This window comes from Ovis aries, chromosome 7 (assembly GCF_016772045.2).
Source record: "Ovis aries strain OAR_USU_Benz2616 breed Rambouillet chromosome 7, ARS-UI_Ramb_v3.0, whole genome shotgun sequence".
NCBI classification, from domain to species: Eukaryota; Metazoa; Chordata; class Mammalia; order Artiodactyla; family Bovidae; genus Ovis; species Ovis aries.
In genome coordinates this window covers 59,042,801-59,055,018 of record NC_056060.1, presented here as the reverse complement: position 1 = coordinate 59,055,018, position 12,218 = coordinate 59,042,801, and the positions used below count along the sequence as shown (strand labels likewise).

The 12,218-nt window shown below is 39.5% G+C and overlaps 1 protein-coding gene across 1 annotated transcript in view; it reads right to left on the bottom strand.

The window, feature by feature from the left end:
- Positions 1-12,218, bottom strand: part of FAM227B (family with sequence similarity 227 member B) — a 216,494-nt gene that overhangs the window by 1,018 nt on the left and 203,258 nt on the right. Inside the window, exons 14-16 of the mRNA XM_042252494.2 lie at positions 6,266-6,341; positions 5,073-5,147; positions 2,610-2,679 (exon numbers count right to left, since the gene is read on the bottom strand). Of these exons, the coding sequence (XP_042108428.1) occupies positions 2,610-2,679; positions 5,073-5,147; positions 6,266-6,341 (221 nt within the window). The remainder of the gene's footprint in view (positions 1-2,609; positions 2,680-5,072; positions 5,148-6,265; positions 6,342-12,218) is intronic.

Here is a 12,218-nt window from a genome sequence, read left to right as displayed (position 1 = left end):
GGGCATCTTCTTGAATCTCAGTTTCAGAGAAGCTGAGACAAAACTGGCTGTAACATTTCTCAAAGAACAGCAGTCATATACAGCACTAGGAAATCCATTATTCTAAAATAAATTTTGGTACATTTTTAGTCTTAGCAGAAAGGTAAATACTTGAGAAAACTTGAGTCAAATTTGCTTGTATTTTAAAAAATTGATTTAAAATTATAATCCTTTAATAATTTTCCATTTTTCCACAGAAGATCTGTGGTTGATTGATATATAATTCTTTGAAGATACCTGAATTATTGTAAAAAATGCACTTGCTTTTGCTTTGCTATTCTATTTAAATTTTTCACATGAGAAACCTTCTTTATAAAATAGGTAAGTAAACATTTCTTGTGCACACTCTGCTTTGGAGGACATAGCCATTCTAAGCTTGAATCTACTCCCATATTTATCTTGATGTCTGGCTTGAAGAAAACTATTTTTCCAGTGAAACCATCATCTAGTGTTATTCTAGAAATTACGAAAGATGTTGAACTCATTTGTGGAAAGGAGAGGGCTAAAGAAAGTGAAGTCCCTCAATCATGTCCAACTCTTCAGGTCTGCGTGGACTGTAGCCCGCCAGGCTCCTCTGTCCATGGGGATTCTCCAGGCAAGAATACCGGAGTGGGTTGCCATTTCCTTCTCCAGGAGATCTTCCCAACCCAGGGATCAAACCTGGGTCTTGGCAGACTCTTTACCCTCTGAGCCACCAGGGAAGCCCAAGGAGGGAAGACTTTCTTTCTTTCTTAAAGGATGAATAGAATTTGAAAGCTGGGAATAGACAATGCAGATGATCAAAGTATATGATTATGGATAAGCACTGTATGTTCAGAAGACTTGGTGGGAGTGAAGGGTTTGCCTTGGGATGGATGTAGTGGAGAATAAGATCGGTGATATTGGTTGGAACCAGATTTTGGAGAGCTCCGTGTTCAGCAGGTAGACCAGGTATTGCAAACCAGCAGCCCACAGGCTGTGTCTGATCTACAGATTTATATAGTTTGACCTCCAGGGTATTTAAAAACTCGAGTCTTAAACAGGAATTTTACAGAAGAATCTGACCCACTCCAGTATTCTTGCCTGGAGAATCCTGTGGATGGAGGAGCCTGGTGGGCTACTGTCCATAGGGTTGCACAGAGTCGGACATGACTGAAGCGACTTAGCATGCATGCATGCATTGGAGAAGGAAATGGCAACCCATTCCAGTATTCTTGCCTGGAGAATTCCAGGGACAGAGGAGCCTGGTGGGCTGCCGTCTATGGGGTCTCACAGAGTCAGACATGACCGAAGTGACATAGCAGCAGCAGCAGCAGCTGGATTGCAAATAGTAAAAGATCTGATACCACTTTGGTCTCCATTCCTGCAGAGTCACAGTGACCCAGACGTGAGGAATTAGCGGCCATGTTTAGCTGAGGCACAGACTCTCCAGTGTGCTATGCTTTCCACAGCTCATGTAGTTTCCCTAATACTTAAGCCATCTACTGTTCACCAGCTGAGGCCATTTGCTCTTGACCAGCTTACTTCCACAATTTGCTTATACTAAATAAATATTTCTCTGTACTTGTGTCTCTAGCAGTAGTAGTCAAGAGAGATCATGAAATAATGGGAGGAATAATTTTTTGTGTGTGGAAGAATTGTTCTATTTTTTTAATATATAACACCCCAACATTGCAGGAGATGCAAGAGACTCAGGTTGGATTTGTAGGTCAGGAAGAGCCCCTGGAGGAGGGCAGGGCAACCCACTCTAGTATTCTTGCCTGGAGAATCCTATGAACAGAGGAGCCTGGAGGGCTACAGTCCATAGGGTTGCAAAGAGTTGGACACGACTGAAGCAACTTAGCACGTATGTACTCCTTTGTTACCTTTCTGGTTCATAGGACTTTGGTTAGATTCTTTGATCTGTTTTTGACATTACAGCAATAGCCAATGAGGATTGCTCTAGATTTTTGTATGGAAGCCTGGCATGCTGAAAATGAAAAGCTCTCTCTTATTCCTGACTTCAGAATGTCCAACCTTCAGATTTATTGTACACTATTTTCTACATGTTCTTGTTGGAAGGGAAGAAGGACCTTTAGCTTTAACAGGATTGCCTGTAAGTTAAGGAGGAGGAGAAGGGAAGGGAACAAAGAAAACTCTTGCCTTTTCTTTCCTTCTTATACTTGAGTCCTATTTATAGCCTTATCATTTCTTACGTTCCTGTTAATTGAGGGCAAGGGTCATTCATCTAAAATAGGAATCCAATATATTTTTGTTGAATTATTACTGGGAAATAAAATATGATTTCAAACACCAATAATTTTCTATTAGTTTGAAATTATGACTGCATTTGGAGGTTTTCAGTTGTATAAAATGCTTCTGGTCAGAAGCAAAGATGGGGATGAGTGAGCATGAGCTTGTCACAAATCATGAGACAGAGACTGTACTAAATGTACATGTGGATGATAAATAACAAGAATGTATTCTATCCTGCTACTGTAACCTGGACGTGAAAATGATATATTGCTTATTAAGTATTTTCCAGTCTTCATAAGAGAAGCTAAAGAGAGAATTCTCAATTATTTTCAGAAAAAACAACAACAACAACTTACCAGTTGATGGAGGAAATTCTCAAAATCACTCTTAACTTCAAAGGGTTTCTTGGTAGCCTTTGCTTGGAGTCTAATTGTGAAAACAAGACAACTGGTAAGCAAACTAACTGTTTATATACTGATACCAACTAAGAGCCAGCATTTACAGGGTTTAATATGCTAGCATCTACCACTTTGCATATATTAATTCAATTACTCTGACAATAATCCTAGGAAGTAAGTTCTGCTATTATCCTGTATTATAGATGAGGAAAGAGGCTTAGATAGGTTAAGGGACCTGTCCACAGTCCTTCAGCTAGCAAGTAATAGAGGATTTGTACCCAAGCAGTGAGACTAGAGCCCTCTGTTGTAATCACTGTGTGACACTGCATCCCAGCAGTGAAACACCCTCTTCAGTGAAAGGGTTCACACGGTGTTCCCTTCACTGACTCCACTCACTGTGCTCCAGTGGAGATTGTAGGATGAGTCACGGGGGAGGGAAGAGTAAGAGGAACTGGTCTGGGAAAGATCTTGGCGGGGGACAGAGAGATGAAAAAGGACGGAGGGTGAGAGTGCTTACTAAACTGTAAGCTCACTGAGGGTGGGGATCCAGGAATCTATCATGATTTCAGCCACCAACTACTCCATTCAAGAAATATTTATGAAGGAGTTAAATAACTGAATTGAAGAGGCAGCAGGAACCTTTCCAGAGATTATGGATGAAGACAGGAGCAGAGGCAGGCCAAGCAAGTAAGGATAGGAACTTGGGATCAGGGAAAAACATTAGGAAGAAAAACATAGGTAAGAGAAAGGAGAATGAAAAGGGAAGAAGGATATTAATTTCAGTGGCAATTTTCAAGTAAAACATTTAAAAATTATACCGTGAAATCTGTAGGAAGTAAAATTTTCTAAAAATTCCAAACACACTTTGCTTAAGCATGAAGTTTGTATTAGCCAACTCCTCATAAGGCCTGCTCTATGCTTCTTTAGCATTTAGTCTAGGGTTCCCCGAGCACATCCAGTAAGGCTACTTCATAGAGGTCTCTTGCGTTAGTGTTCTCTGACTGACAAACGCTCCCTCACTCATTCTCTACTTTATATCTGCCAATTTTCTCTCTTCAGCCTGGGTTTTCTCCTCATTTATTACCCTCTTGCGCTCTCTTTTCCTGCTTTTCTTAATCTGGCTCTTATGGTTGTTTGGGGTCTCTTCTTCATAGCACTATTTAAATACACTCCAAAATATCCCTGGTGCCCTTTTATCAGTAATAGTCTCTTAGAGTCTTTTTGACTGCAAGTCATTCTGAGACTGGTTCATCTCGCTTTGTTAAAAATCAATCCATCTTCAACCACTTTTAACTTACAGTCCCCCTCTTCTTATTTTTAAATAACAGCTTTGTTGATACATCTCATACCCTAAAATCCATCCTTTCAAAGTATACAATTCAGTAGGTTTTAGTATATTTGCAAAGTTTTGCAACTATCACCACGACCTAATCTGCCATCTTTGTCTTTCCTTTCCATGAGTATCTTTTTTTGAAGACTACAGATAGAAACTTGGACACTCTGCCTGTAAATTTAACAGGTTCACTGGAGTAGGATATCCATCTGAGTATTTCCCCCTTCACGTTCTCCAGCAGTGTGCCATTACATAACACATATTTGAGTGCTTCTTGTGAGTTGCTCTGAAAATTGGTCTACATTCTTCTGCATATCCTGAGTGGTGAGAAGTCCTATCCTCTATAGATCTGATTTTTGAGAACCTGGAAATAAGATCTTATAATTTGTGTGTTGTGAAGGTGAAAGCTGGGTGATAAAAGTTTTGGTGAAAAGTGAACTAAGCTTTTAAAATAAGGAGCTGAATTTTCTCATGTGACTGGGAGACTGGGTTTATAAGTTGCAAAATAGCAGTCAGAAGTATGGCAGTATGACCGGAAGAAAACTGTGGTTTATTTGAAGTGCTGTACTCACTGGACATTTATCCTTGCTTATGTGGATATACTGGAAGAAGAAGTGGGTTAGTCCCAATGCCTTATAGTTTTCTTTTTTACACCCTCCTTTATGAAATAAACACATGTGCCTAACTTTCTTTGTTTTAGGGGGTGTAATGTTTTTATGCATAGGGGAAGCAGCAGGGGCAGAAGAGGGCAAAGTACTAGCCTGAGATCAATTAAACAGGTTGTTTTTCTATAGCTCACATCTTCTGTAGGGCAAGGCATGGTTATGGATCTTTAAAAGGCCCTCAGCTTAAGTCTTGTGCCTGGTAGAATAAAAGGAGATGATGATAATGTTTATCAATTAATTAAATTAGCAGAGTAAGTGATTATATGGATAAAATAGTGCTAATCCAGATGAACTATTGAGTAGAAAACTTCAGCAGATATTCCAGTTTATGAATTTTTACATATTAAACCCATTGTGGTTTACATAACACATTTATTCAATTAAAACATTTTTTAAGCACTACAAGTTGAATAAGAAACAAACCTATGAAACTCCTTGTCAACTTTTTCCTGTCGCTGTCTTAGGAGTTTTATTTCTTCATTAATTACGTGGTTTTCTCTATAAAATCAAAGTTTGGAGTTAAATTCTTAAAATAATGCAGGCAGTTCTCATTGAGAAAGAATAAATCAACAATTTGCTGCCTTCCACATATCAGTAAAAGTTCCTTACAAAGCTTTTCAGCATCCCCTCCCAATGCATGACTTTTGGTATGAGGAGTTCCCCATCACATCTCCCCTTATAAACAGGCACCAAAGGCATCATCCACGTCACCTAAGCATGGTCTGGACTCCACCGTGCTGCTGTCACACAATCTGTCTTACAAGGTACCCGTCCCTGTTCTTCCCACTGAAAATAGGAAGCCTAAGGGCTCTGTGTGTGTGCATGCACATGTGTGTGTGTCAGTGGGAGGGGAATGGGGCCCCAGGGGAAGTACCAGCTCAGACTTCTGTCCTGCCTGCTGGATGGAATAGGACTTTGCTGACAACTCTTGGGTTTGCCTCTCTTTGATGTGTTTCCTGAACAGCATCTGGTACCGAAAGGGTAGGATGCTCATCCATTCTCCCCTTTAAGGGAAATAAGACAGCTAGGCAGTGATCTTGGTATCATAGGCAGAAAAATTGGACCCTGCCAGTTTGTTCTCATAAAAACTGATGGACGTCCTCATCAAGCCATTTCATGCTTCCTGGCACATAAGAATACTATAACTGGCTAAGAGTAATAATTTTCAGTTAAGCACAAAAAACTTAAAATGTTTCCCCAATAAAGCATTTCAGAAAAGACCCCTTGCCTTTCCTCTACACCACCCCTGCTCTAAGAACTCCTCCTACTGCAAACAACCTGTCTGTTCTCCAGGGCTTATCCTTGTAAATGAATAATACTCCAATCTCTGTTCTCTGGAACTCTCCTGGTTTCCCCACGTTGGAGTACATCCCCCCACCCAGACCACAGGAAAGCTTCCTTTCTCCTTTCAATCCCTGACACATGCCCAGTTGCCATGGTTACAACATACGTGAACACTTACCTGAAAGGAATCTTCAAGTCTATTACAAGATGCTCAGAGGTGACTCTTCTTGTCAGTAAAATAAGGAGCTTAGTTGTAGATAACTTCTGTGGTCACTTCAAGTTTTAAAAGTGTCTATGATTTTATATTTATCATTAGTGTGAAGTAAACTTACATTCTAAAATCCTTCCGGTTCTTTGCAAATTGTCTTTTTGTCTCCTTTAGAACATCACGATAAGTTGGTGCAGGTGGTGTGATAGGCCTATGGTTAAGGAAAGATTTTCAACTAGGGAAATTTGGTAGAGGCAAACAGTATCCTTCAAAGGGGGACTCAGGGTGCCATCTTGCCTGGGCTTCCCAGGCATGAAAGATCTCAAGTATAAACGTGAATATTATGTCTGGGGTTGCCCTGAAAGGACCAAAAGAAGACAATATCCATCAGACCATGGCAAATTTATATCCATGATCTAGACTACACCATCCATAGTGCAAAGGACTTATAGTTTCATAAATCCCATAATTACTATGTTCATGTTTTTTATTTTTTGGTGTGATTTAAAGGCAGTGATTTGTTAAATGTAAATATTAAAACTGTACTAACATTTTTGTAACTGGACATTTGTTCATTTCTATATAGACTGAAACCTCAAAATCTCTTGGTTTTTGAGAGACTCTGAAAGTGACTGGCAGCATATGTTGGCTGCCTCTGCTAACTGCATGGAAAAAGGTAACAAGCAGAAGATATAAATGTTCTGCTAATGAATCTGGGGCTCTTTTAGTGTCTGTTCATGTTATAGCAGTGTCCGTGTCCCTAGCCCTGGTCTTAACCCATGTCTGTGTCTGGCAAAGCAGACACTTGGTTCCCTTCTGAAGTGGCAATCCGAAAGTGACTTGAAAGGAGGGCAGCCCTCATCTTGTGTTAATACCTTAGGTTCACTGACAAAGTAAGAGCTTTTAAACCTCTGCTGTCATTAAGACACAGGGAATGAGTTTGTATTTCCATGGCCCCACTCTTCTACCTGAACTACCCTTCAGTATCACCTCCATCTTTCTCTGAATGCAATTTGCTCATTTAAAACATATTTAAGTTCCCTTCAAGGATGTTTTTGATGCTCATTTAAATCTTAATTATCTGGTATAAGAATGTTAGGAAAAATTCGATGGATATGGTTCCTGAGACAGGTAATTTCCTGAGTAGTGTATCTCAATTGAGATAGCCAGAAGGAAAAACACGAATGGCTTCACAACAAAGATTCTTACAATAAACTTGTATAAAATTAATGTCTTCCTGTGATGCTCTAAACTACTCAGGAAATAATTCAATTATGATTGAATAATTAGTGATTGAATATTAAGGTCTTAGAATCAAGGAAAAGAACACTTGGTTTCTGCATACTCCAAACTACTTTTTCGGCAATGCCAGAGTGATAAATTCTTCTGTTAACAGAACCTGTTAACAGCATCACTGAGTTGCTGGGAAGCAGTGTGGATAGCAGACCATACTTCATCCTACCAAGCACAGAGTTTGGGAGGGTCTAGATGATTATGTTACCCTGAATAGGATAGAAATTCTCTGAAATAGATTTGAGAGAGAAGTTCACTCCTGTTTATTATACATGCCAAGTTTATTTTAACCCCTTCATCATATCTAGGGTCTAGAGTATAGTTTTCCATAAAGATATAAGCCTAGAGGAGGAATCTCAAGATGGTGGAGTAGGAGGACGTGAAGCTCAGCATCCTCCACAAACACATCAAAAATACATCTACATGTGGAACCTTTTTCACAGAAAATCAACTGGAAACTGGCAGAAGATCTCTTATGCAACCAAAGCTGCAAGAAGAGTCTCCGCATAACCAAGTAGGATGGGAAAAAAGGAATCAGGGCAGGACTGGCTTCCAGGGGAGGGATCTGTAAAGGAGAAAAGGTCCACACAGGGCAAACCCTGGGGAGCCCCCTTGTTTGCTAGGAAAATAAGCTGGGACAGAGGGGCTGGAGCAGCCCAGACTCTACTTGTGAGGAGTGCCTGTATGCTGACTTGCTTACAGTCAGGGCAGAGAGAGACTGGTAGCCAGCTTGCCACATTTCCCAATCTGAAGTGGGCACTGGGCAGGGCTACAAACATGTGCAGTGACTAAGCACTGACTCTCTGGCAGACAGACTCTGGGAAGGACTTGATCTGGCTTAGTGGAGACAGCCTGGATAGTCTGGGGGTGTATTTTGGGCCAGACTTCAGAGTCCTTTGTCACTGCTTGCATGGCAGGGCCAGGTGCAGTTGTGGTGGACTTTGCTGGTGCATGCAGAACACACCACAGAAATGCTCAGTGGGTGCTGAGTCTCAGATAGAGAGCCCCTGGGTAGGAGTATGCAGTGGTTGGTTTCCCAGAGGGAGTTTACTGGATCCACCCACCTCACACACCAACTTGGAGCCACATTTGGCACAGAGACAACCCAGGTCTCAGGCAGCAGCACAACTACTCCAGTTCCTGCAGCTGCAATGCCCACTCCACACTAAAACCTAACACTATGAACACAACAGGGAAAAAGATGTCTTTGGGCTGCTTCTAGGCAAAACTGCAGACACCTGTGTAGGTAATGTATAGATTCGCTGTGACCATATTGGCCTCACTTGCTTCATGGTTGTCTCGTTTGAAGCAGGCCATGCACTCAAAGACAAAGGAGTCTGACTGAACTTGACCCTCAGGGCTTCTACTCCAACCACTGAGGAGCAGACACCACCCTGATAGGGCTGAGACAGCCACAGAACAAGAAGGGGGCCCCACCCAATGTCCAGAATAGGCTCTGGACACCACATCCCCAATTACTTCCCTATCAGGGGGATAATCGCCAGCATACTCTGAGAAAGGATGTTGCTAGCACCTACACTGAAACTAGCCTCCGCACCAAAAATATTAGATTCATAGTCTACACAGGGGTGTTTCCAAATAAAAAGCCCTTTAAAGCTAACTATTTCCCCTAAATTCATAAAATCAAGTAAAATGAAAAAGCAGAGAAACTACTCCAAATTAAAGGAGAAATCCCCTGAAAGAACAAAAAAGGAAAGAGACCTCACCAGTCTACCAGACCCTGGATTCTAAAAGGAAGTAATAAAGGTGCTAAAGGAATTAAAAGATTATTGATAAAAATGCAGATCACTGTAGTATAGAACTAGAAACTATCAAATCAAAGTTAGACAACTCAGTTGCTGAGATAAAAACCAATCTAGAAGCAATGAATAGCAACTAAATAACACAGAAGAAGATATCTGGAAGATTAATGGAAATCACCTAATCAGAAGCTCAGACAGAAAGACAAATGAAAAAAAATGACAGCAACATACGAAATCTATAGGATAAGATAAAGCATGTCAACCTTTGCATAAAGAAGAAGAGTTCTAGAAGAAGAAGAAAAAAGGGGATTAAAAGTATATTTGAAGAAATTATTGATGAAAACTTTCCAAATCTAAAGAAAGAAACAGGTATTCAAGTACAGGGAACACAGAGGGTCCCAAAAAAGATGAACCCAGACACACACCAAAACATATATAATTAAAAAGCAAAAGTTAAAGAGAAGATTCTAAATGCAAGAGAAAAAAAAGTCAGTTATATGTGACCCCCATGCCTCATAAGGCTATCAGCTGATTTCTCTTCAGAAACTTTGTAGGCCAGAAGGGAGTGGCATGATATACTCAAAGTTCTGAAAGGAAAAAAAAACTTATAACCCAGAATACTCTGTTCAGCAAGATCATCATGTAGAATAGAAGGAGAGATAAAGAATTTCTCGACAAGCAAAAATTAAAAGAATTCAACAGTACTAAACTTACTCTGGAAGAAATATTGACAGGTCTTCTCTAAACAGAAAAGAAACAATCTATAAGAAAGGGAAAGTCACAATAGGAAAGGCAAATATATTAAAAAATTGAAGATCACTTAGATAAACTAGTACACAGATTAAAAAAATTATTTTTTGTAAAAGTGATTATAATTGCAATCATCAGCAAAAGAATGATATGTAAAATAGGACATCAAAATCACAGAAAGTGAAGGAGGGAACTATAAAAATGTAGATTGTTTAGAATGTGTTTGAGCTTGTGTGACTATCAATTTAAAGCAAGTAGATATGGTTAGGGATAAACATACTTGAAAACCAGGGTAATCACAAATCAAAAACATATAATAGGTTCACGAATACCCAAAGAAAGGAACTCAAGCATACAAAAAAGCCATCAAAGCACAATAGGAAAATCAGAAAGACGACACAAAAAAGAACTACAATATTAACAGGAAAACAAGGCTTAACATGGCAATAAGTAACACTTATCAATACTTCCTTTCAATGTCAAGGGACCATATCCTCTGACCAAAAGACATAGAGCTGCAGATTGTATAAAAATCAAGAACCTATAAAATGACCTACAAGAGACTCACTTCAAGGTGAAAGACACACACAGATGGAAAATGAAAAGGTGGGAAAAGATACTTCATGTAAATGGGAATGACAAGAAAGCAAGGATAGGAATACTCATATCGGACAAAATAGACTTTAAAACGAAGTCCATAAGGAAAGACCAAAAAGGACATTATATTATGAAAAAGGGACAAATACAAGAAAAGGATATTGCACTCATTAACATACATTCACCCAATATAGGAGCCCTGAAATATATAAAACAAATACCAACAGACATAAAGGGGAAATTGACAGGAACACAATAACAGTAGGAAACTTTAACATCTCACTGACATCAGTGGACAGATTTTCTAGACAGAAAACCAGTAAGACAACAGTGGTTGGATTACATCCAAAGCACCCAGAATGCACATTCTTTCCACGCATACAAGGAACCTTCTCTAGGACAGACCACACATTAGGTCATAAAACATGCTTCAACAAATTTAAGAGGCTAGAGCTTATCTCAGGCTTCCCTAGTGGCTCAGCTGTAAAGAGAATCCATCTGCAATGCAGGAGATGCAGGAGACACGGGTTCGATCCCTGGGTTGGGAGGATCCTCTGGAGGAGGGCATGGTAACAGACTCCAGTATACTTGCCTGGAAAATCCCATAAAGAGAGAAGCCTGGAAGGCTGTGGTCCATAGGGCTGCAAAGAGTCGGATGTGACTGAAGCAACTGAGAATGAACATGAGAGCTTATCTTAAACATCTTTTTTGATCACAGTGGTGTATGAAACTAAAAATTAGCCACAAAAAGAAAAATAGGAAAAGAACAAATGCACGGAGACTAAACAACATGCTACAAAAAACCAATGGGTCAACAATGAAATCAAAGAAGAAACCAGAAAATATTTTTAAGACAATAGACAATGAAAATACAACCTTACAAAGTCTATGGGATGTAGCAAAAGCAGGTCTACAAGGGCAGTTCACAGTGATTTAGGCTTTCCTCCAGGAGTAAGAAAAATCTCAAACAGCCTAACCTACCACCTAAGAAGTCAGAAAAGGAACAAACAAAATTCAAAGTCAGCAGAGAATATAAGAGATCAAAATAACAATAGAAAACATCAATAAAACCAAGAGCTGTTTTCTGAAAAGAGGAACAAAATCAACAAACCTCTAGCCAGGTTTACCAAGAAGAAAAGAAAGAGGACCCAAATAAACAAAGTAGGAAATTAAAGTAGAGAAATAACAATGGATATTGCAGAAATACAAAAAATCGTAATACTATGGACAGTTATATGCCAATAATTGGACAACCTAGAAATGGACATGCTTTTAGAAATGGCCTGCAAAAACTGAGTCAAGAAGAAACATAATTTGAGTAGACTGATCAATAGACATAAAATAAAATCTATAATTAAAAAAGTTCCCTGCAAACAAAAATCCAGGACTGGATGGCTTCCCTGGGGAATTCTACCAGACATACAAAGAACTTATACCTGTTCCTCTCAAACCATTTCAAAAAAAAAAACCAAGAGGAAGGAACACTCTCAGATTCATTCTGTGAGACCATCATCATCCTGATATCAAAATCAAAGACACTACCAAAAAAGAAAGGTACAGGCCAATATCTTTGATGAACATGGATGCAAAAATCCTCAACAAAGTATTAGCAAACTGAACCCAACAATATGTAAAAAGGACCATACATCATGATCAAGTTGGATTTATCCCAGG